The sequence below is a fragment of the Macaca thibetana genome, chromosome 1 (genome assembly GCF_024542745.1).
Source record: "Macaca thibetana thibetana isolate TM-01 chromosome 1, ASM2454274v1, whole genome shotgun sequence".
NCBI lineage: Eukaryota > Metazoa > Chordata > Mammalia > Primates > Cercopithecidae > Macaca > Macaca thibetana.
Window position 1 is genome coordinate 192,241,931 of NC_065578.1, and position 26,975 is coordinate 192,268,905.

Genomic DNA, 26,975 nt, shown 5'->3' on the forward strand with positions numbered 1-26,975 from the left:
CCAGGGAAATTTTTTAAAATGCAGAGCATTTGCTTTTGATGTCAAAGCTACTACCAAAATATTTCCGTATTTCCTTCTACAACTTCTTCAACACTTCGACTAGTCAAATATTTAGATTTTCATCTTAATGGACCTGTTTGGCTAGAGAATATCCACATAGAGAAGAGAGTAGAGATAGAAAAGAGGAAAGATAGAGAAGGCATTTGCTTTTATGAAATTATGGGTGCCCTTTACCAATTGTGTGTGCCTTTTTTTAAAACAAAGAAGGGCTCTGATTAAATGTAGATTTGGCGAACTAGCAGCATGGCTTGCAGATAGTTCTTGCCCCCAAGACAAGTGATTACTTTTCCTAGGTAGAGGCTTTGATGATTGGAGCAATTGTTGATGGTAAACTCCTGAGGGATCGCAAGGCCTGCTTCTGCTTCTGTTGACCTTTTTCATGCCCCATTTTCCCTGCCCTTTACGTGACTTACCTCACCACTTCCTGCCCACTCTGTCTCTCTCTCTCTCACACACACACAGAAATTCCTAAGGAAGAAATATGAAGTGGCCTGGGTCATCTGGGTCATGGGCCAAGGCCATAATTGAATTGTGATGTGGGGAGTGAAGGTCTCAGTAGGAGAACAGAGATTATAAATATCTTTTTTTCCGTGGATATTCTGCTTGTATTCTTTTCCACCCATACGAAGACTGGCCTGGTCCTTCCCCTTTTAGGAGCTCTGTGGCTTTGGAGAGTCTGGGAGCAGACAGTAGCAGCTGCCTCTGCTCTAGGCCCTAGGGAGAAATGCTCTCTTTCCCTGGAAGTCCTTTTCTTTGGGTTTATATTCCAAGGTTTTTTTTCCCCCACTCGATGGCAAGATCTTAAAAACCATCGTTGTGTATGGGCATGAGAAAAAGGAGCAAGTTTTCTCTCTCTACAGGGCATGAGAGAAGAGTAGTACTTCTCACAGCTTAACTCACTGAAGCTGAGCACCACTTACAGGGGACTGGCCTCACAGTCATCTTATATTACAGGTTTTGCCTCAAATGTCCTCCCTGATTATCCCTGCTCAGGAACTTGTTAAATGTGTAGTTCTTAGTGGATGTTTTTGTAAATGAAACTCCTCGTGGTTTCCTTCTCTTCTGTTTGCCAGTTAGGATCTATCTAACTGTATATGTTAGGTGGATGCCTCTAGCAGAGTATGTGTGGTCGTGCCTAGATTGCATTTCCACTTACTGTCACCAACTAAAAAGGCATGTTTAGGGAGTGGGACATGACCCAAGGTAGGCCGAGAGAGGAGTAAGGCAGCGTGGATCATGGAGCACACTGATGTATATCCTGCACAGCCATTCAGAAGCGTGACAACCACAGCTACCCCTCCTCTAAGACAAGACTTTGAGAGCTTTCAATATGATATATCCTGGCTTTATAGAAAATCTACCCAAGTACTAAAAAGAAGCAAATATTTAAAAAATGGAGAAAAGTAGCTTCTCGGTATTCACTCCTAAACCTAAGTATTCCTGCTTAGTTTTCTGGCCCTTTTAACTGTGCCCTTTCTTTGTAGATCTGGCCTCTCCAGTCGCTTATCTTAACAATAATGATAGTTTTAAGTGCTAGGTTCCAGAAGCAACCACTTCCGTGGTTTTCAGCTGCTTCTTCTGGAAGTCATCCTTGTTTCTATAAACAATGCATCTTCACTTCTAACATCAGTTTGAGACATTGTCTATCTCAATTCCATTCTTCCACTTCCCCACAATTCTCTCAATAGAGAACATTACTCATCATAGTATATTATTTTTAATTCTTCTACTTTTGTGTTTTACTACTATATTAATACTTTTATTTCTTGTTTCATAGAACAGAAAAACAGAATAGGAATATAACAGGATAAAACGTAATAACAGAATAGGAACATAAGTAGAATCATCCAGAATGTAGCCTTTTGTGCCTGGCTTCTTTCACTTAGTGTAATGTTTTCAAGGTTTATGCATGTTGTAGCATGTATACAACTTTATACCTTTTTATGAGTGAATAATATGCCATATGAGTATGTTACATTTTACTTGTTCATTTGCCTGTTGATGGACATTTAGATTGCCCTTTTCAGCTATTGTGAATTTTGCTGCAATGAACACTTTGTATAAGTTTTTGTTTGAACAACTGTTAAATTCTTTTAGGTATATACCTAATATTTCTGTGTCAAATGGCAATTCTATGTTTAACTTGTTGGAGAACCACTAAACTATTCTCTGCACTTTAATTTTTGCACTTTTGAGCTCGTAGCATTTACATTGTGTTCAGTAACTCATTTAAGTTTTTCTGTGCTGGGTTTATAGATTAATTCTAAAAGTTAAAAATCAATAATATGGTCTCACCATGACTAGGTAAAATTACTCAATGTATAGGCTAAGCTCACTTTAGTTATATTTCCTTTTGGCATGTACCTATGTCTTTCTCATCTGTACCCTGCATTATCTCTTTATTTTATTTTTTAAATTATTTTTATTTTTAATTTTTTTGGAGATGAGGTCTCACTCTGTCACTCAGGCTGGACTGCAGTGGTGTGATCATAGCTCACTGCAGCCCAGAACTCCTGGGCTCAAGAGGTCCTCCCATCTCAGGCTCTCAAAGCACTGGGATTATAGGCATGAGCCACAAAGCCCAGCTGTCTCTCTATCGTTAATAGTATTTTTTTCTTTATTTACCTTTGTCTGTCTCTTTTATTTGCAGAGTTTCCCCAAATTTCACAAAGTGTGGTTGCTGCTTAATATTTAAGGATGTAATGCCTGTTGATGGGGTTTTGTGTGTGAGCAAGGGTTGCCACCTGTTGTACTTTGTTTTAGAGCAGCTAGGAGGGGGGCTAGAGTCATGCTGTAGTATATCCAGATAGAATGCAAGACTCTTTTCTCAGGGAACTTAACAATGGTTTTTGCAAAAGAAAAATTCTCAACTTCTGTCTGCCAATGTGTGTCAAGAGGAATGCGGGACAACATACGTTCTTCTGTACATGCTTTCAATTAATACTTTGAATTAATGCATATGTTTCCAGCCTGCCTTGACTCCCACCCCTTATCATTATTTGGCCTTTCATAACTCACCCTCTAGGGTTCTACAGGGAAAACTGCTTTTCTTTCAGCTAACCCCTATCCTATGCTCATGGTCTCCCACCACTCAGTTCCCCTGCCAGGTTTTATCTTCTAACTAATCTGTCTTCCAGAAATTTGTTGGCATGACTAGCCCATTGAAAACACTTCATTAATTCTCTTTGTTGCTGTGTATTTATACTTTTAAAATATTTTATTACCATCATTTTGTGGAGACTCTGGAGAAGAAAGAGATATATACATGTGGACAATTTGTTAGATTTAGCTGGAAATCCACCATCCATTTTTAAATGCTGATGTGCCAAAGGGACAAAGCTAGGGAAAAAACATCTCAGTGCTATAAGCTGACATGCTTAACTCACATTTCTTTGCCTGTTGAAAGTTGAATCATTTAATTGAAGGAACATGTGCTTTGAGTGTAGGAGTTTCTCTATCCTGATGGGCACATGGGTCATGTGAGACAAATCATCACTTTAAAAATGTTTATGACAAGATAAAAATGATAGAATTGTTCAATAGGACAAGAATCTCTGACACTCTGGAGGACCTAGGCTAGGGTTATTATGAAGAAAAAAGTCTATCCAATGTAGGAACAGTACCAGACAACAAATGAGGTGGATGCACTTAGAGAAGGGTAGAACAAATATTCATTGATGATCTACAATGTGTCAGATACAGAGATGCACAGACCGGGGCTGTGGGAATCTCAGATTTTAATTTATCAACAATGTGTTTTGATTTTTTTGTTTTGTATATTTGCCTCCCCAATTAATTTCACTGGCTTAATCATCTTTACAAGACATTATTTTAAAGAGAAAGCAAACTTAGTGAAGTTTTATGCTTCCCTGATAGTGATGAGCTGGTTGATTCTAGCTCTAGTTTCAATGTCCAGGAAAATGCTGAAGTACTTCCACCTGGTGGCACTTAGTGAACATTGCAGAACAGAGTAATAGGTTACTCCATCGGTTTTCTCAAACAAATCTGAGTTATAGCTAGGAACTCTCAACTAACAATTTATGAGAAACTTCCGCTTCACATGTGAATTTACATATTTATTCCTTTGCAGTTGAAGGATGGGATGTATGCAAAGGAGAATGAATTCTACTACAGTAATGGAAAGAGGTGACAGAAGATGAAACTCCAAAATGTCTATCTGCTACTTGAGTGGAATTCACTAGAATATATCAAATGAAGAGAGAAACATGTGACTAGGCTCTAGTCAAACAATTGTCATCAAATACTTGCTGAGTATATAACACATTTTAGGAACTGCGCAGAAAACAGTCTTGAGTGGTGAGATACACTTACTGTCAAGCTTCACTTGCAAAATTTTCAGTGGTGAACTTTCTGGACACCCGATGTATAACTCAAGCTATTTTAGAAATTAGAGAAAGGCTGCCTTCCCAGGTCAGAGAATCAGAAGATTGAAATAAGCCACTCACTCTCTTTTTTTGGGCACTGAAATAGGGAATCAGCATGATACAAAGAACATCCTGGACTGTATCCCCCGTCTAAGTAAATTGTATTATGTTCCAAAGCTGAGTTTAAACACAATAGTAAAAATTCAAATGTATTACAAAGCTCATCTAGATTCTTCATCTCAATAAATCTGGGGACTGCTTGTACAAGCAGTAGAAAATGAATAAAGATAACATCATGAATGCGTGTTTCTCACCCTCTTTACTTTTATCTCCTCCTGAAGTGACTCCAGCAATCAGATAAGTAATTAGCAGAGTATGTTTAAAAATCGCTGTAAAGGATGGGTTGGGAAACAGAGGCTGAATATACAGTATCCACAAAATAGAAATATTCATAGGTAGTATGACATTTTTTAGAAGGCAGGCCATGATGGCATTCAAAGTATAGACAAACTCAGTAAATATTGGTGATTATGACATACCTATTTGTTCTCCATCTGAAATGCAAAAATTAAAGTCTGATTATATCCCAGTATTTGTGAAGGTGTGGGGAAATGGGCAGTTTAATATTTATAAGAATGCAAATTGGTGGACAATTTTGTGTTACTAAACTTTAACCTATCATATTTCTTTATCTGACTATCACCTTTCTAAGCCTTTCCAGGTACACACTCATGTACTTGCACAAAGATGTCCATTTTGTATTGTTTGAAGCAGAAAAAATTAAATGATACTTTAATGTCCATCAACTGAAAAATAGCTAAATGGATCATAATATGTTAAAACTATGGGCTATAAACTGTATTTAAAATAATAAAATGAATCTACATATGTTGACATGAAAATATCTGTAGGATGTATTGTTTCAGTGAAAAAAGCAAATTGTAGAACCATATGTAAATACAACTTTAGTAAAGAAACAATAAGTAATAAAGCTATGTATTTCAGTGTGTGTTTTATATGTGGGTATGCACATTGAAAGTGGTTTGGTAGGACACACATCATGCTGACATGGCTAAGGACAGGGTTGGTGTGGAGAGGATAGTAAAGGGAGACTTATGCTCTACCTCTAGCATGTTTCACAATGAAAGAACTTGAGGATTACTTGTATAAATTTAAAATAAATAAATAAATAACAGCTTTCAAATTATTTTAGGAAGTAATACATAAGAAGACAGGTAAGGTTGGAAGAATTTTAAAAATTACAAATTGTGGTCTACAGAGGAAATTTCAGAGTCAGCAAGAATCTGGTTTTAACACCTTCATGTTCTTTGCATAAAGCATGATGCATCTTAACCAATTGTTTGAGAAACTGTTCTGATTGACAAAAAGTCATGTAGGATATTGACCCCTTTTCTGATATCCCAACCAACCTACCAGTACAATAATACCAAGGACCTGTCAAGTACTGTTAGGACCCAAGACACGGAAAGCAGCACTATAGAAATGCAGTCTTCAGAATCAGGTGGCATTGTTATACTCTGTGACTTACATATTTTCTGACTTTCCTGACTGTAAATCTTAACACCTTGTTGATGATCACCATGATTCTCTCTTGCAGATATGAGCTATCTTTACTCATCCACACGAGCATTTCCTGTTGGAAACACAAAGTCATCCTTGAACCATGCAATTTCCATTTTCCAAGAACCTTTCCTCTATTCTCCAACTTCACCAATTCAGGCATTCCCACAGTCTCCTGGTTATTTCACACTTAACCTACATTTATCTCAAAAACCCAGACAATAAGCATCTAGTATACTACTTCATCTACTATAGAAACTGTTTCTGGGTTTTATTTTATTTTATTCTATTCAACAAGTATTTACTAATATCCACTATAATAGTCACTTTATTAGCACCATGAATAGTTCAGCACGAGGCTATGATATGATTATCAGCTGCTTTGCCTCCTCTTTTTCTTTCAACGTATGTATTCTCCCTTTTATTTTTAAATGACAAGCTGCATTTCAGATTTAAAAGACATTCCAGAATTCCTCTGCCAATTCACCACTCAAATATTCTGGCTTATAGTTAGAGAGTACATTACTGGAGGCAGGTTTGTTAGAAAGTTCTTGCAAATTTTGATTCAAATCTGTCTTAGCTGCACCTTCTAGCTGTTCTTAATCCACAGAGGGATTAATTCTTCTCTTGAGAAAGGAAGAATACTGCATATGTCTCATATACTAACCACCATTAATAGTTTTCTTTAAGGCAATCTGTCAGGGTCTACTATATTTATGTCAATGGTTGGCCAAACCTCTTCACCTGCTCTTGCTCCCATTGTGAAAAATGTTTGAAGTCTATTTCCTAAGGTGAAAGAGTTTCTAAATCTCAGAGAGGTCAGCCTCTGCCTTGGCCTTTTCAGGAGTGAGGTTTCAGCCCTTTTCGAGAATCAGGGAAAATTTTAGGCAAGGTAGGTATAAGAACAAAGTGGTTAAGTAACAGGTTCCCAAGATAGAGGGGCTCCTCCACACATTAGCATTATATATATTATTGCTCCTTTCTCTGTTTTCATTTCTTTTTATCGTGAAATGGAAGAAATTACAGTAACCCCCTCACGAGATTATGTTAAGAATTATATGAGATAACTCACATATTCAATTTAGTGTCTGACATGGAGTCAATGCTTAACTCAATAAATGGAAACTATTGATAATTTCATGGGGTGAATAAAAGAGCATGCACGGGCACGGAAGGGGAGGATTCATAATCACCGTGAAGGGTCGTGAGGATAACAACTTTTTTTAACTTTTATTTTAAGTTCAGGGGTACATGTGCAGGTTTTTATATAGATAAACTTGTGGTATTAGCCTAGTACCCACTAATTATTTTTCCTGATTCTCTCCCTCTTCCCAACCTCCACCCTTTGTTACGCCCCAGTATCTGTTGTTCCCCAATAAGTGTCCATGTTTTCTCATCACTTAGCTCTCACTAATAAGTGAGAACATGCAGTATTTGGTTTTCTGTTTCTGTGTTAGTTTGTCAAGGATAATGGCTTCCAGCTCCATCCAAATTCCTGCAAATCACATAATCTCATTCTTTTGTATGGCTGCATAGTATCCTATGGTGTATGTGTACTACCGTTTCTTTGTCCAGTCTACCATTGGTGGTTATTTAGGTTGATTCCATGTCTTTGCTATTGTGAATAGTGTTGCAACATGTGTGCATATGTCTTTATGACAGAACAATTTATATTCCTCTGGATATATCATATCCAGTAATGGAATTGCTGGGTCAAATGGTATTTCTGTTTTTAGGTCTTTGAGGAATCACTATGCTGTTTTGTACAATGGTTGTACTAATTTACACTCCCATCAACAGTGTATAAGCATTTATTTTTCTCCACAACCCTGCCAGCATCTGCTGTTTTTTGACTTTTTATGGATAGCCATTCTGACTGGTGTTAGTTGATATCTCATTGTGGTTTTGATTTGCATTTCTTTAATGATCAATGAGGTTGAGCTTTTTTTTTCATATTCTTGTTGGTCACATGTATGTCTTCTTTTGAAAAGTGTCTGTTCATGTCCTTTGCCCACTTTGTAATGGATTTTTTTTTCTTGTAAATTTAAGTTCCTTTTAGATGCTGGATATTAGACCTTTGTCAGATGCATAGTTTGCAAAAATTTTCTCCCATTCTGTAGGTTGTCTGTTTACTCTATTGATAGTTTCTTACGATGGGCAAAACTCTTCAGTTTAATTAGATCCCATTTGTCAATTTTTGCTTTTGTTGCACTGCTTTTGGTACCTTTTTCATGAAATTTTTGCTTGCTACTATGTCCAGAATGGTATTGCATAGGTTGTCTTCTAGGATTTTTATAGTTTTGGGGTTTACATTTAAGTCTTTAATCCATCTTGAGTTAATTTTTGTATATGGTGTAAGGAAGGGGTCCAATATCAATCTTCTGCATGTGGCTAGCTAGTGGACAACATTTGTTAAATGAATAATTAAAAAAAACCAGTTGGCTCAAATTAGGCACAAATTAGCCTAATACATTTTATTTTTCTTCAAATTCCTTTTTGTCCTCATAAATACCAATACTGCTTCTTTACTTGTGTGTATTTATGATTTATACAGCTCATAGATGCTCCCAGTAGGATAAATTGATCTGTTTTTCCAGTACTTCTACACAGTTGGCCTCTGATGCCAACATGTTAGGAATGCAAAATTGAAGACCATAAGACATGCAGTGCAGTATTCTGTCTCTGGTTTAGACATTAAAAAATTAAGTTGTGAAAAATAGGTTTTGAATTGTCATTAGGCCTTCTTTAGGTACAGTAGTATCCATGAAGATAGAATGCTCAGCATTTTCTTTAGTACCTGAGTTGATGAAGAAGCAGCATGCATACAGACATACACAGCATGGTTTCATAGCGATGTGAACTTGAGGATAGTTTAGGCTAACACTGCTCTCTAATACTTTCTCTGCCACTCCAAATTGTGTTCACCCATATAGCACCACATGAGACCTGGTTTTTCAAGTGCCTGTTGATGCTGTCCTTCCCAAATTAAATTCCTAAAAGTGTGCCTCTGTAATTCAAACAAAGGGAAGTGACTACATTTCCCTCTTTTGTGGTAAAGAAAAACTTTCAGTCATCAAATACTTGAAGGAGACACAAATATAGCGAGTGAAAAGACAGCGAAGCATAGTGAGCATACTAGATTTATGACAAGAAAATTAAACTACTTATTTCCCCTTTACCTTTAAGATTTGTAGTTTGTAGAGGTCTTTAGACACCAAGGTCAGAAGAATGTTCTCATATATATTTAAAATATTGTGGTATAAATTCTGAAACACAAAAACATTGCACAGCCAGTCTTAGATAAACTTTTACCTAGTGTCTACAGCTTTTTTCTTGCTTAAAAGTTACTTTTAATTGGGTTTCAATTCCTTGAACATAAATCAGTGACACAGAAAATACTTAACATCAAATTGTAAAATGCCACACATATTTAAAGACTTCTAGCATTATCTCAGATATTAAAAAATATACGAAGAAAAAAGACAAAGGAAAACATAAAAATGTAATTCCCTTTGAGAAATAGAATGAGTATTTTTTATTTAGTGACTTTCTATAATCTTTACATTTTCTATAATAAGCATCTACCATGGTTTTTTTCTTTCTTTCTTTCTTTATTATTATTATTACTATTTTGAGATGGAGTGTCACTCTCTCGCCCAGGCTGGAGTGCAGTGGTGCCATCTCGGTTTGCTGCAAGCTCCACCTCCCAGTTTCACGCCATTCTCCTGCCTCAGCCTCCTGAGTAGCTGGGACTACAGGTGCCCGCCACCACGCCCGGCTAATTTTTTGTATTTTTCTAGTAGAGACGGGGTTTCGCCGTGTTAGCCAGGATGGTCTCGATCTCCTGACCTCATGATCCACCCGCCTGGGCCTCCCAAAGTGCTGGGATTACAGGCGTGAGCCACGGCGCCCGGCCTGCATCTACCATGTTTATAGGAGGAAAAGCTGTAAATTTAATTTTATAAAAACTTACTTCTCCATGTTTATGAATGCTGCATTTTCTCAATATTCTTTGTGCTTAAATGTGATTTTGCTTGAGAATTCAATATGTTGGATTTATTTTCACTGGATGCATGATTTTGGGTTCATTTTTTTCTTTATTTTTTATTATTATTATGATTATACTTTAAGTTCTAGGGTACATGTGTACAACGTGCAGGTTCCTTACATATATATACATGTGCCATGTTGGTGTGTTGCACCCATTAACTCGTCATTTACATTAGGTATGAGTTAATTTTCAAAAAGAACATAGCCCTGGCTAATAGTTTTGTCCCCCTATTTATAAAAAGTTTTCTTTCCTATTCTAATGATGAAGATTTAGAAAAATTCTCACATCTAAAATTTTAAATTTTCTCTTGCCTTAGCTGTTTATAGATTATCTTTCTAGTGCTTGTTTCGGGATACTCTTGTACATATACTTTTCAATTTTCCATCGTCTTTTAGAATGTAATAACATGAATATATTTTATTCTAACTGTTGCTTTAAGTTCATTGAAAGCATTAATTTGTGAATATCCACCTGAGTAGTTGTGATGGAGGTAGACAGTAATTGCTATTTTAAGTGCTGACACTTACTACTATCTATGTAAAAAAATAGACTTTTATGCCTTTGTGATTTGAAATAGGTTGGAGAAGATTCCAGCATGATGTGACTTGGTTCTTATTTTAACTGACACCTACAAGTTACCCAAACGTCATATTTAAATATAATTCAGGCCAGGCACAGTGGCTCACACCTATAATCCCAGCAATTTGGGAGGCTAAGGTGGGAGGATTACTAGAGTTCAGGAGTTTGAGACCAGCTTGGACAACGTAGTGAGAACTCATCTCTATAAAACAAAACAAAACAAAACAAAAATTAACCAGGTATGGTGGTGCATGTCTGTAGTCCTAGCTACTTGAGAGGCTGAGATGGAAGGATTGCTTGAGCCCAGAAGGTGGAGACTGCAGTGAGCCAAGATAGTGCCACTGCACTCTAGTTTGGGTGACGGCACAAGACCCTGTCTCAAAAAAAAAAAAAAAAAAAAAAAAAAAAAAAAAAAATCCAATATTGAATACATTTTATATGTAAAATAGATGGAAACAGTAAGATTTATTGTTCCACACACTATGTAGGTACTAGAAATTGTATGCTATGTAGGTATTGGAAATTTCCATGTGTGAGTAGCTGACATATAAAATACATGGAACATTAATAAACATGGGGCATTTGGATGTTGAAATGCTATATAACAACACATTTTTTTTCTTTCTTGCTAGTATTGGAAGAAGAGTTTCATTTAACTCAGAAAGTTATTTTTCTTCTTCCAACTACCAGAGTGGTCCTCACCAGTAAAAAGTAAAAGTATCTCTGAGTATTCTCAGGTAGCCATTCAGAAATATTTGGAAGAGGTCAAGTTGGAAAAGAATGGCACATTTGGGAAAATTAGCAGCCTAAAAATCTGTGTTAGGGATATAGGAATATAGCTGAGAAAGTTTCTACATTAATGTCACCTTGCATCAATTGCAGAAGAGGCTGAAATTATCTGATATTTGTATAGAAGCTCTTATAAAAGGAAATAATTGGCCTGATAGTTTTGCATCTGAGTGTTCTAGGTTCTCTCCACAAACTGAAGAAAGGAGAGAGGTGGCTATGCTGAGACCTCACGTTATACCATAAGCCACGAATTTCTTCTCTAGCTTATAGAGCGAGTTCACTGTATAGAAATGCTGAGGAAATGGAGACCACAGATGTTTGCTAATCTTACTATATGATTCTTTCTACTTCCATCTTTCTATGTTCCTATTCCATTCTTTGAAACATTTGCCAGCAAACTCCCTATTCTTGCTAAACCAATTACCCAAAAATATCTTCACTTATTTGCTCCTACAAATCCTACAGAATCCACTAAAATCCCATGGGTTGTAGAACTCACAAGGAGTCCAGGGGTATAGATAAGTGCACTGACTGTTACAACTAAAAAGAGTGAAGAGGAGGACTCTCAAGATTATCACCTGCTGAGACACATTCTGCAGGATTGCTGTGATGTGTAATAATATCCTACAATGATTAAAGGAAGAAAAATTTTACCTCCATGTCCTCAAAGTCCTCATTACTGCTCCCCATTTCTTTTACTTTGTCAAGAGTTGGCATGACAACTATCATTCCAAAGGATAACTCTATTATCTTCAGCTGAGATTCAAACTGCAGTAAGGGATCCACAAAGCTGACAAGAAAAAGGCATAATTATTAATGATGAGATAACAAATAATATAATAGAAATTTGGTGGCCATTTCTTTTTTTTTTTTTTTTTTTTTTTTTTTTTTTTGAGACGGAGTCTTGCTCTGTCACCCAGGCTGGAGTGCAGAGGCGCCATCTCGGTTCACTGCAAGCTCTGCCTCCCGGGTTCATGCCATTCCCCTGCTTCAGCCTCCCGAGTAGCTGGGACTACCAGCGCCTACCACCTCGCCTGGCTAATTTTTTGTATTTTCAGTAGAGATGGGGTTTTGCCATGTTAGCTAGGATGGTCTCGATCTCCTGACCTTGTGATCCGCCCACCTCGGCCTCCCAAAGGGCTGGGATTGCAGGCATGAGCCATGTGCCTGGCCCAGCCATTTCTTAGTGATAAACAAAAATGAGGTTCAGCTTTTGGCTTTATATGACAGATGAGTCTTAAGTATTATCTTAAAAATGATAATGTTTTAAATATAAAGGAATTAATTTCTTTGTAAATATTATCTATAAACAATTATTTAGAAATCAGAATATATTTCTCCATAAACATAATAATGCGAAGAGTGGTTACATTCCCAGCCAAGTCCACAAAGCCATGCTAAGCTTTAAACAGTTGAACTATATTACTACCACAATTTCTGTAATCAATGATAATATGTTTTTCATATCTTAGTATTTCTTACATTGAGATGCATCTTCAAACTGATGGCAAATGAAGCTTGCATAAGCAGCTAGAAAGATTATCTGCCTGTCTATACAATACAGAAAGACTGGAAAAGAGTATGAGAAAGAAATAGTAGTTGCCAAATTATAATGGTGGAATTTGGAGTAATTTCTTAATTTTTCACAATTACATGTTTTAAAGAGATAACATTTTAAATACATCCAATTAGGGAAATAAAAGAGCATGATAGCTTATCATACCTGGAGTTCACAGCCAGGATCACGGATTCATTACTTAAGAGGCCTGAGTATGCATCCAATAGGCTGCTAACTTTATGTGCCTAAGTACCATGTTAAAAAAAAAAAAAAGAAGAAGAATTAATGATTACAGAACAGTGAGACTCATAATAGCATGTGTACTTCTCCCTTTTACAGAGACTAAAGGAACCAAATCAGGCTGGAAAACATGCTCAAAAGTTCATAGAAGTGTTAAGACCAGACAAACTGTAATTTAAATTTACAATAGTATGTTTGCCTAACTGGAGGTCTTTTACAGTCAACAACTATGCTTATATAATTTGTATTTCCAGACAGCATTTTGTAAGGTGTGCTCTTTACCAGATGCACTTCTGTACACCACTATAACTATTAAGTCCCACCTATACGGTGTGGAGTCTGCCTATAAAAATGCCAGCAGGGCCGGGCGCGGTGGCTCACGCCTATAATCCCAGCACTTTGGGAGGCTGAGGCGGGCAGATCATGAGGTCAGCAGGTTGAGACCATCCTAGTTAACACGGTGAAACCCCACCTCTACTAAAAATACAAAAAAATTAGCCGGACGTGGTGGCTGGTGCCTGTAGTCCCAGCTACTCGGGAGGCTGAGGCAGGAGAATGGCAGTAACCCGGAAGGCAGAGCTTGAAGTGAGCCAAGATGGCGCCATTGCACGCCAGCCTGGGCAACAGAGCGGGACTCTTGTCCCAAAAAAAAAAAAAATAGCAGGGCAACTTAAGTCAGGTATTATTAAAGACTGACTAAAGTTACACTATGGACTGAGAACCACTACAGGGCAATGTGCAGCTGTTGAATACAACAATTTAGGCTTTAAAAGTGATAATTAAAGGGATTCCACTAAGAATTTATCATTCTTTCTTTTCCAAGAAACTGGAGAACTAGACCTCCAATAGCCAAAACAATCTTAAGAAAGAACATGGAGGTATTACAGTTATGATTTCAAGCTATAATACAAAATTAAGTAATTAAAAGTGTATGGACTGCTGTAAAAACAGACTCATAGACAAATTGAATGAAATTAAAAGCCCAGACATAAACCCATTAATATATGGTCAACTAATCTTTGATAAGGGAGCCAAGAATTCACACTGGGCAAAGGACAGTCTCTTCAATAAATGTTGTTGGGAAAACTGAATATCCACAAGCAAATAAATGAAATGGGACCCTTATCTTATACCATATACAAAAATTGATTTGAAATGGATTAAAGACAAATGTAAAGATGTGAAACTGTAAAACTCCTAGAAGAAAACATAGGGAAAGAGCTTCTTTACATTGGTCTTGGCAAAGATTTTTTGGGTAGGACGTAAAAAGCACAGGCAACAAAAGCAAAATTAAACAAGTGGGACTACATCAAACTAACAAGCTTCTGCACAGCAAAGAGAGCAATTAACAAAATTAAAATGACAACCTATGGAATGGGATAAAATATTTGTAAAACATAAATCAGATAAGGGGTTAATATCCAAAATGTAAAAGAAACTCATACAATTCAATGGCAAAAAAAAAAAAAAAAAAAAAAAAAAAAAAAAAGCAGATAACCCAATTACAAATGAGCAAAAGACCTAAATAAAAATTTTTCCAAAGAAGACATACAAAAAGCAGTCCCTCTGAGAACTGGAACAAGACAAGGATGCCCACTCTCACCACTCCTCTTCAACATAGTACTGGAAGTCCTAGCCAGAGAAATCAGACAAGAGAAAGAAATAAAGGACATCCCAATCCATAAAGAAGTCAAATGGTCACTGTTTGCTAATAATGTGATAGTTTACCTTGAAAACCCTAAAGACTCCTCCAGAAAGCTCCTAGAACTGATAAAAGAATTCAGCAAAGTTTCCAGATACAAGATTGATGTACACAAATCAGTAGCTCTTCTATATACCAACAGCGACCAAGTGGAGAATCAAATCAAGAACTCAACCCCTTTTACAATAGCTGCAGAAAAAAAAAGACAAAACAAAAACAAAACAACAACAACTTAGGAATAGACTAACCAAGTAGTCAAAAGACCACTGCAAGAAAAACTACAAAACACTGCTGAAAGAAATCATAGACAACACGAACAAAAGGAAACACATCCCATGCTCATGGATGGGTAGAATCAAGATTGTGAAAATGACCATACTGCCAAAAGCAATCTACAAATTCAACGCAATCCCCATAAAAATACCACTGCCATTCTTCACAGAATTAGAAAAAAAAAATTCTAAAATTCATATGGAACCAAAAAAGAGCCCGCATAGCCAAAGCAAGACTAAGCCAAAAGAGCAAATCTGGAGGCATCACACTATCTGATTTCAACCTATACTATAAGGCCATAGTCACCAAAACAGCATGGTACTGGTATAAAAATAGGCACATTGACCAATGGAACAGAATAGAGAATCCAGAAATAAACCCAAATGCTTACAGCCAACTGATCTTTGACAAAGCAAATAAAAACATAAAGTGGGGAAAGGATACCCTTTTCAACAAATGGTGCTCGGATAATTGACTAGCCACATGTAGGAGAATGAAACTGGATCCCCATCTCTTACCTTATACAAAAATCGACACAAGATGGATTAAGGACTTAAATCTAAGACCTGAAACTGTAAAAATTCTAGAAAATAACATTGGAAAAACCCTTCTAGACATTGGCTTAGGCAAAGATTTCATGACCAAGAACCCAAAAGCAAATGCAATAAAAACAAAGATAAATAGCTGGGACTTAATTAAACCAAAGAGTTTTTGCATGACAAAAGGAACAGTCAGCAGAGTAAACAGACAACCCACAGAATGGGAGAAAATCTTCACAATCTATACATCTGACAAAGAACTAATATGCAGAATCTACAACAAACTCAAACAAATCAGTAAGAAAAAAACAAACAATCCCATCAAAAAGTGGGCCAAGGACATGAATAGACAATTCTCAAAAGAAGATACACAAATGGCCAACAAACATATGAAAAAATGTTCAACATCACTAATGATTAGAGAAATGCAAATCAAAATTACAATGCAATACCACCTTACTCCTGCAAGAATGACGGTAATCAAAAAGTCAAAAAACAGTAGATGTTGGCATGGATGTGGTGATCAGGGAACACTTCTACACTGCTGGTGGGAATGTAAAGTAGTACAGCCACTAGGGAAAACAGCATGGAGATTCCTTAAAGAACTAAAAGTAGAACTACCATTTGATCCAGCAATCCACACTACTGGGTATCTACCCAGATGAAAAGAAGTCATTATTTGAAAAAGAAACTGGCACACATATGTTTATAGCAGCATAATTCACAATTGCAAAATCGTGGAACCAACCCAAATGCCCATCAATCAACGAGTGAATAAACTGTGATATATATATATGAATATATATCATATATATGACATTTATATATATGAATATATATCATATATATGACATACATATATGTGATAGAATACTACTCAGCCATAAAAAGAAATGAATTAACAGCATTTGCAATGACCTGGATGAGACTAGAGAATATTCTTCTTTTTTTTTTTTATATTTTAAGTTCTAGGGTACATGTGCACAACGTGCAGGTTTGTTACAGATGTATACATGTACCATGTTGGTGTGCTACACCCATTAACTCATCATTTACATTAGGTATATCTCCTAATGCTATCCCTCCCCCGCCCCCCCTTCCCCACAATAGGCCCCAGTGTGTGATGTTTCCCTTCCTGTGTCCAAGTGATCTCATTGTTCAATTCCCACCTATGAGTGAGAACATGCAGTGTTTGATTTTCTGTTCTTGCGATAGGTTGCTGAGAATGATGATTTCCAGCTGCATCCATGTCCCTACAAAGGACATGAACTCATCCTTTTTTATGGCTGCATAGTAGTCCATGGTGTATATGTGCCACATTTTCTTAATCCAGTCTGTCACTAATGGACATTTGGGTTGATTCCAAGTCTTTACTATTGTGAATAGTGCTGCAATAAACATACGTGTGCATATGTCTTTATAGCAGAATGATTTATAATCCTTTGGGTATATACCCAGTAATGGGATGGCTGGGTCAAATGGTATTTCTAGTTCTGGATCCTTGAGGAATCGCCACTGTCTTCCACAATGATTGAACTAGTTTACAGTCCCACCAACAGTGTAAAAGTGTTCCTATTTCGATTGGAGAATATTATTCTAAGTGAAGTAACTCAGGAATAGAAAACCAAACATTGTATGTTCTGTGATATGTGGGAGCTAAGCTATGAGGACACAAAGGCATAAGAATGATACGATGGACTTCGGGGACTTGGGGGAAAGAGTGGGAGGGGGGTAGGGATAAAGGCTACAAATATGTTTCAGGGTATACTGCTCAGATGATGGGTGCACCGGTCTCACAAATTACCGCTAAAGAATTTACTCTGTAACCAAATACCACCTGTACCCCAATAACTTATGGGAAAAAAAGACATAAATGGTGAATAGGAACATGAAAAATGCTCAATATTATCAATATAATAATATTAATTATCAAGGAAATGCAAATTAAAATCACAGTGAGACATTGCCTCACACCTGTTAGGATGAGTATTATCAAAAAGATGAAAGATAATAAGAGTTGGTGAGAGTATGGAAAAAAGGAAACCCTTGGATGCATGTAAACCCTTGGCATGAATGTAAATTGGCATGAAACCAACCACATGGAAAACAGTATGGAGATTTCTAAAAAACTAAAAATAGAACTACCATATGATTCAGTAATCCTCTTTATGGTTATTTATCCAAAGAAAATAAAAGCAGGATAGCAAAGAGATCTCTTTACTCCCATGTTCATTGCAGCGTATTCACAATAGTCAAGATACGGAATCAACCTAAGTGTCCTCTGATAGATGAATTGATACAGAAAATATAATATCAGATATTGAAGAGTTCCAAAATTCAAAGCTGTCAAATTGTCAAATTTCTTAAGAATTTACAATTCAATATGTAGCTAATAGGAGTCTCATAAAGAATGGAGAAAACATGAAGAGAAAAATTATCCAATCAATAGTGTAGTATAATTTCTCAGAGATAAATGGCTGGAGCCTTTAGATTGGAAACGTGTGAGTGCCCAGTATATTTGAATTAAAAAAAAAATACCAGAGACATTTTTATAAAATTCCAGTTTACCAGAAATAAAGATAAATCTTAAAGGCTTCGACAGAAAGAATCCAGGTGACAAAGGCTAGAGAATCAGACCACCATCATGTTTTCATCAGTCATAATGGATGCCACAAAACAATGTAAGTTATGTGTTCAATTTTTTTTAAGAGAAAATGACTTGTGACCTAGAGATATGGCTGAAGTAGTAATTGCTGATGACTCTTTTCACGGTGCTAGTTTCTTTCTTTCTTTCCTTTCTTTCTTTCTCTCTCTCTCTCTCACACTCTTCTGTCCCCCTCCCCCCTCCCTCCCTACTTCTTCCTTTCTTTCCTTTCCTTTCCTTTCCTTTCCTTTCTTTTTCTTTTCCTTTTTCCTTTCTTTCCTATTCCTTCCCCCCTCCTTTCTTTTCTTTCTTTTCTTTTCTTTCTTTCCCTAATCTACATTGCATGACTTTTAAAAATAAGAGCATACCATTTTTGTAAAACTATAAAAGCATTTGAAATTGATCATATATTCACTTCATGAAGAAAATCTCCTTAAGCTCTGAAAGTTAGAAACTGTATGGGCCAATGCTGCAAGACTTTATGTTACAAACATAAGAATGGGACAAAAGATGTTTAACATAGTTAGATGAACTCATACTTTACCTTGCACCTACACAAAATGGATCATAAATATAAATGTAAGGCTAAAACTATAAAACCCTTAGAAGAAAACACTCATTTTTGGTTAGGAAAAGATTTTTTTCTTTTTAGATGCAACACTAAAACCATGGCCCACAAAATAGAAAAAAATGATAAATTGGACTCGATCAAAACTAAAACCTCTTGCTCTTCAAAAGATACCATTAAGAAAAATAAGACAAACCATATACTGAGAGAATATATTTGCAAATCATACATTTTACACTCAATACTGTTTATAAAATACTTCTAAAGATATTGTATGAAGTCCGCATGAAGAAAGAACTTTACTAAATATTCAGAGAAGCAGAAAGAAAACATGTTTCTAATAAGACAATAGTTTAAGGAAGTATTCATAAATTAATCTGTAAATTCAGTGTTTCAACTCAAAATGCCAAGAGAAATTCTGGAAGGAATTTGACAAGTATATATCAAAGTTCCTCTGAAAGTGTAAATAATTAAAAGTAGCTAATACATTTTTGAAAAAAAAATAAGTGGATAGATTACAAAAGATTTTGTGTTTTACATCTGAGCTATCTGAAGTAATTAAAGATTTGTCTTATACCTCCTTTACTGCTATAATTTGATGTGTTGGCATTGCCTACCTCTGCTGAAGTTAAAAGCTGCTGCTTGCTGCTGCTGCTGCCTCTGCCATCTATCAAAGGCATTGATACTGTTGCTAGTGCTTCTTGATTACAGCCCCATGGCTGTGGTAACCCATTAGCAAAAGAGCCAGGTTCTGCACAAAAGGTGCTCTCACTTTATAGCTAAAGTCACAGGTGACTGAATTCACTCTCATCATTTTCAGATGGTCATTATTGCTCTTTTACAACAGCCCTGTCTTTGTAGGACTTAGCAGCTGGGACTGTGCTATTAACATAGTGAGAAGCACTCATCAACCTCTCATACTAGCCCACTGTCTTTGAATCACTTTCACACACTTTGATAATCTTCAGCTAGGAGGTGTCTTTCCCTGCAGGCTCTTCCATCCTGCTAGTCCTGCCTTATCTTGAGTGGCCCATGCCTTGATGCTAGCAAGAACTCAGTTTCTACATCAAGCAAGTTTATGTTTTGTTTCCAACAAGCCATTTGATTGTCTCCTTCTCTCTTCTTGCAACTCCTATTTCCAACCTAAGTCTGTGTCATTCTTTTGAATATAATTGGGTTTCTGAAGTTGGCCTTTTCCACAGCTAAGAGAAATGTAGATTCTGTTGCTGAAAAACAAATTAAGACCTGGAATGGTAGTCCAGCTTTTGCTTTCTTAGAACCACAGTTTTACTATGCATGCTTAGGAGTTGGTTCACTAAACTCCTGTTATTCATCAATAGAGACAAATTGATGGAGTTGATTAATTTGTTTCTGTAATTGGAATGCCATAATTAACTATTTGCACTTTCTAAATTTTCTGTGCACTTTATATTTTCAACAAAACTCCTTATCACACTATTGGCAATAATTGTGTTTGGACTATTGTGCTTCTCTAATAGTATATACATGTAACTAGATCAAAATTTAGTGTGATCATCTCTAACTGATGGCAAATCTCTATTTTAAAATTCCTTCAAATCCACATAGGAAGATATCTTTCCATTTTTTCATCAGGACCCCCTCCCACACTAGGGAAAAAAAAGAGGAATTTTCAGTGGCTTAGAGACAAAGAAAAACAATTTGATGATATAAAAATAAAGGCTAAAACAAAATAAAGAATAAAAATTAAGACAAAATGGAGGATTTAAGGCTGAGGGACATTTACAAACATGCATAGTAAACAGCCCCTTTACAAGAGCAAAAGATGGATTGTAAATATAGACTATATCAAAATATAGGTATAGTTTGATCCAGCAATAAAACTTAGATTATTCATAGAAGCATGTTTTTGAATGGACTTTTAAAGTAATATACCTTATTTATTTATTTATTTGAACATGTGAAAAGGTAATACACATGCATGTGCAGTACAGTACAAAAGCGTAAACAGTGAACAATGTTTTCAAGTCTTCCCCTTCTCTAGCTCCCATCCTCTAATTTCCATCCCCAGAATCTACAGTTGTTACTGCTTTCCTGTGCATTCTCCTAGCAATAGAATATGCAGATATAAGAATGTTAATGATACTCTTTTGTGAGCAGTTTTAGCCTCTAAGGTATATATATAGGAATTGGTTCTATGTTTTCCTGTAACTGCTGCCACTGTGCTCTGTTCTTCTCTGCCAACTCCCTTGCCCTATCTTTCCCTGATAGATGGCTGTCTCCCTTATGGACTATTCTAAGTCTGATTTCATTAATTCTCCATCTCGTTTTGGTTATTAATACAGTCTCATCATTATTGTTAGTACTAAATCCTGTTTATTTAAAATCTTCAACTTTATTGTTTGTTCAAAAGTCTTCCTTGATACCCAGAGCAGGCAAGGATTTTGGTTTTAGGGTAAACACAGTATAGCTTAGTGCTTAGACCAGCAACTCTGCAGCCACTTGCTAGCTATGTGACTATGAGCTGGTGACTTTCTGCCTATGTTTCCCCATTTTCAAGGTAGTACTTACCCCACAGGGCTGTTGTGGGGATTAAATGAGTTATTCATTTAAAGCACTTAGAGTCTGCCTAACATGTTATCGGTACTATGTAAGTTTTAGCTATTTTTACTATCATTGGAATGGGGAAGGGATTTCCCTCTCTCACACCTCTCAGTACTCTGTTCCCTTTCTCATATTCCCTGTCTTTGTATCTCTGGAGTTGTGGGTGGCTGAGGAATTAGGGGAAATATGTTTCCTTTTTGGTCCATCCATGAAATAATTTATTGTCCCCTTCCCGTTGGTGATTCGTTCTGGCATAGCAGGTGGTGCCCCCAACAGCCCTGCTGATGAAGAACTCAATCTACTAGGGGAGTGTCACTTTCAAGGTCCAGCTACATGTTCTGGAAGATCCCCACTGTGCTGTGTTTTGGTTTTTTGTTTTTGAATTTTGAAGCACCAGCCCACTTGACCCAGGTGCAGGAGTTCCCAACAGCCATCAGCCCTCAAGTATACACTGCAACTCAGATGTCTGTTATTACTTATAATGAGTATCTTTGTGTTTCATCATCTATAATTTTGATAGAGCAACACCACTCTCCTGATTAAATAAGTCACCAAGGTTTTGAACTTTTTAGCAAAGCTTAAAGGAACTTTCATGACTAAGTCTGTGCTTACCCCTCTATCCACAACTCCTATCATTTCCTCTTGACCAGTCTTCATTCTAGATACACCTTTTGTCTTAGATGGATGCTACAGGGTGCTGTTTAGACCACCCCTCTCCATTTCAGTTCTGAAATACTCTTTCCACAACTTGTGGAAGTGTTGGCAGCTGAGAGCTCTTAGATAAGTATTCTTGAGAATTCTCTTAGCCAAAGAGCCTTCCTACCTAAGATCACATCCCCTCTCTGGGAGCAACCTACATCTAATGACTAGTTGACATGGGGAAAAAAAGACCAAACCTCCTTGCCTCAAAGAGGGTCAACTTTGAAAGGTCATCCCAGTTACAGAGCACCCTGCAGAAGTACCTGAGACCTATTTTGCAAGTGCATTGCAGTTCAACACCTCCTTGTACTTAATCCTGCTTCCTTCACTTTGCCTCTACTACTAATCCCCAAGTATTGATCCAAAGAGCACATCCACTGTTACTTTAGAGTCTACTTCCTGGGGAACCATAGCTAAAATCTATAATTCTACAAATGTATGTTGCTTTTTCTTTCTCCATGCCTTTACAGGTGCTGTTTCCTCTTCTTGGAATGTACTTCACCTTCATCTAGGCATTCTACTCATCCTTCAAAGTCCAGCTCAAATCTTCTCTGGCCCAAAGTCATATTTGAATGTCCCTCCAAATGTACTTCTATCATTTCCTGAATATTGTAACTTCTTCATAACTTGTAGCAGTTTCTAACTACTGAATTTTTTGTAAATCTCTCCCATTGGACTATAAGGAATTTGGGGCTAGTGTTTGAGTTTTATTCTACTTTGTTTCTCAAAAAGATAGCATAATATTTAATGCATAGCAGATTATCAATAAATATTTATTGAATGAATGAATGAGTGATTGAGTGTAATTCTAAACTGCCTCTTTCTGACTCTATGAACTATACAAATGGGAAAGGATTAAATGACCCTGTGTAATAGAATATGATTTTATTAACAACTCTCCTCATGTCTTGGCTGGAAAAGTCAATTTGTCCACCAAATGTTATCAATGTTTTGCTTTAATTATCAGCAACTTTGACCTATGGATTATGAAGGAAGTCTATAAAAGTTTTAATATCCACACTGAAGTATTTCTTTTCTAAAGGTAGAAGATTACATATTTTCTTATGGTAGCCCTCCCCTATTTCTTCTGTATTAATTTGGATGTGGATTAAAATGATGGTAGGGTCTATTAGAGGTTCAGAATTTTAATACGATTTTGAAAAATGACTGGGTGAATATCCACTAAGACAATACCATGCTACACACTGCAGAGAACACAAAGATGAATAGTCACAATCTCTGCTCTCAAAAGATCAAAGACAAGAAATTTGCAAAAGATCTAGAAAACAATAAGATAAATGGAAAAGGAAAGACGCAAACTAGAATGGCTCTCAAATAAGGAAATAATATCATTCAATAGAGACTAGGTAGAAAGGGCTTCAGTTTGACCGGAAGGGTTTCCACAGTGATGATGGAAGGTAAAATATGAGTGAGGAGACTATCCTAGAGACCAGTCAGTTGATGGAGGATGGGTGGGATAAATAGTAGCATGGGTAAAGAGTTTCATCCTTTTAAATTAGTACTGAAGGTCATTTTCAGGAGCATGAGAGAGTGAAGAAGAAATGACGCTGCAGGGACATACAGGTAAAAACAATTTTTAACCAAATTGCCTTTTTTTTCCCTTTCTACCCCAACACATGTACTTTAAACATTACTTGTAACATCCTTGTAATGGAAACAGTTAAAAAGTTATTTTTTCCAAGAGATTTCAATTACATTGATATCCTTATAGAATATCACTTACCATGTGGTGCCATTTCACACTGTATTGCAGAATCTGGAGACTACTCACTAGCCAGAAAGAAGGAGATTAGTTAAAAAGGAATGAACATAGCCTCTTATCATCTTAGTGGAGCCTGATTTCCAAATCTGAAGCTACTATGACCTTAATGTCAAAGCCCAACAAGGACATCCACACACACACTAAAACTACAGACAAATTTACTGTGAGTATTACTGGACAACACTTAACACAAAGATTAGCAGGCAGAATATGGCAGCACATTAAAAGAATGAAACACTATGCCCTAGTAGTATTTATTACATAGAGGATGGTTCAATAAAAGAGAATCTATAATACAATTCTCAACATTAATTGCTAAAGAAGAAATTCTACACAATAATTTTTGAGTTCCAAATTTATAAGATTTTAAATATAAACTTGATAACATTTTTAAATAAAATGACTATGTAGTTCCTGTCTTAATGTGACAGATAAAAAAGAGGGTACCAGGTATAATTAGAAAATAAATAGAGCATTCTTATTAAGGTAAAGAATAAAACAAAGATTACCATTACTACCACCATTATTTACCATTTCTGGAAGTACCATCAAATATTATTTTTAAATAGAAATAAATGCATATATTAAAATTGGAAAGAAAAATATAATTTTGTTTGAATTATAACTTCTTGGGAAAAAGTATGAGGGGCTTTTAAATTTTCAATGTTATCAAAATAAGTTAATTATAAGTAGAGTTATCAGTTACTGAAATGATTGATAAAATTGCCTTATGAAATTTTTAGAACCTGTTATGTTTTCCTTTGCTTGCTTGGAGGAGGTAGCACTTTGATAATTATTTTGTCTTCTATTTTAATTGGTATATTTAGATTTTCTAGATCTTCTTTGATTCTTTTTTTAAAAATAAACTTTTTATTTCAGAGCTATAGGAAAGTTACAAAGACAGTAAATTCTCATGTATCCTTCAACCAGTTCCCCCCAGTGTTAACCAAAATCTTACATAATCATGGCACATTTTTCAAAACTAAGAAATTAACATTATTACAATTACATTAACTAAAATTCAGACTTTATTTGGATTTCACCTATTTTTCCACTAATATCCTTTTCTTGTTATAGGATCCAGTCCAGGATTCCATGCTGCATTTAGTCAGCATAGCTCCCCAGTTTCCTCTGATCTCTAAAAGTTTAGCAATCTTTCCTTGTTTATGACCTTGACAGTTTTGAAGAGTACTGGTTAGGTATTTTGTAAAATGTACCTCTATTTGTATTTATCTGACTTTTTTCCCACATAATTAGACTGGGAATATAGCTTTGAGGAAAAAATATTACAGAGTGAATGCCTGCCTGTCTCATCATGAAAAAAATATACAAGATTTGAATTTATTTATTAGTACTACTATTTTTCTCTTCCTGAATTCAAATATTCAACTTCATCTTTATATGGGTCATTTTCTTTCTGCCATCCTTAGATTTATTTTGTTTTATTTGTATAACTTCTTGCTTTCAATACTTGATTTCATTATTCTCATTTTTTTCTGGTTTATTTTTCTAAGTATTAAAGGCTGTAAATTTTTCTCTGTGACCCCTTTGGCTGTATACTATAGAGTTTGATATGTAGTATTATCAATACTTTGTAGTTTCCTATTAATTTCCTCTTTGACCCAACAATTGTTTAAAATAGAAAGTTTACTTGACAAGTGATAGGTTGTTTTTCGCTTGTTTCATAAATTCATTGTTAGTTTCTAATTTTTTGCACTGTAATCAGAGAATATGTCTTCTATTTCTACTTTTTGGAATTTATACAGAAATTTCTAGCCTAATACATGGTTACGTTTGTGAATGTTCTATGGTCATTAGGGAAAAAAAGGTACATTTTTTGTTATCATGGATACAGAATAATGTAAAGTTTTCTCTCTGTCATCTGCCACTCATACACACACATACACAAAAATGCCTCCTCCTATCTCTATCTATTATGTCCTAAAGACTTACTTGCTTTTGGATTCTTTGCCGACATGCTGACAGAGGTGAATTAAAGTCTTCTACTACTAATGCTGCAAAAGAGTATCATGTATTAATACATAAACCAGAAACTTTCCTACAGTTTTTTTTTTGCTCTATCAATTTAGATGGTACTATGATATATAGTATATGGATTGTGTTAATTTTCTATAGCGATGCATCAATTTATCAAAATTTAATGGCTTAAAAATACCTAGTTATTATAGTGTCTTAGGTCAGAAGGTTCAGTCTCAGTTTAGCTGTAGTCTGCTCAGGGTCTCACACAGATGGACTCAGGATGTCAACTGGGAGTGCTATCTCATTTGAGGCTCAGAGTTCTCTTTCAAGGTCAGTTAGATTGTTGGGAAAATTCAATTGTTTGAGGCTGTCAGATTAAAGACCCTATTACTTTGTTGGCTGTGGCTGAGGGCAATACTCAGCATCTAGAAGCCGTGTATGGTTTCTTGCCATATGACCTGTTCCAGAGGCCATCTCATGCTACCAGTCTCCAACTTCTGTCTCCAACCTCCAGACCCAGACTTAAAAGGGTCATGTGATTAGGACAGGCCACTCAAATACTCTTCCTTTTAACTCAAAGATAACTGATTAGTAACCTTAATTATAGCTGTACAATTCCTTCTTCCACATTATGTAACATAATCATGAGAATGATTTCCCATCATATTCAGAGCTTCATCCCATACCCTTCCTTAATATTTCAGCTTCAAGTGGAGGGATTGATATAAGACATGGATACTAGGGGACAGGAATATTGGGAGCCATCTTAAAATTCTTCTTACTACATAGATTTTCATAATTATTTTATCATCATAATGGATTATGAACTTTTTCATAATGTGATACATTTAAAAAATCACCTTTACTGCCTGAAAGCTTATTTTAAAGCTTGAAATTCAAGTTTGTCTGAATTATGATCCCAACACCTACTTTGTGGTTGTTTACACTTTTTTGGTATTCC

The 26,975-nt window shown here is 36.0% G+C and overlaps 1 protein-coding gene across 1 annotated transcript in view; it reads right to left on the reverse strand.

Moving 5' to 3' along the window:
- The window catches only part of MROH9 (maestro heat like repeat family member 9), a 131,916-nt gene that overhangs the window by 96,223 nt on the left and 8,718 nt on the right, over window positions 1–26,975 (reverse strand). The window contains exons 2-7 of the mRNA XM_050783869.1: window positions 25,988–26,049; window positions 23,996–24,042; window positions 13,169–13,248; window positions 12,100–12,235; window positions 9,206–9,292; window positions 5,995–6,099 (exon numbers count right to left, since the gene is read on the reverse strand). Coding sequence (XP_050639826.1) covers window positions 5,995–6,099; window positions 9,206–9,292; window positions 12,100–12,235; window positions 13,169–13,248; window positions 23,996–24,042; window positions 25,988–26,012 — 480 coding nt within the window. The 5' untranslated portion in view covers window positions 26,013–26,049. The remainder of the gene's footprint in view (window positions 1–5,994; window positions 6,100–9,205; window positions 9,293–12,099; window positions 12,236–13,168; window positions 13,249–23,995; window positions 24,043–25,987; window positions 26,050–26,975) is intronic.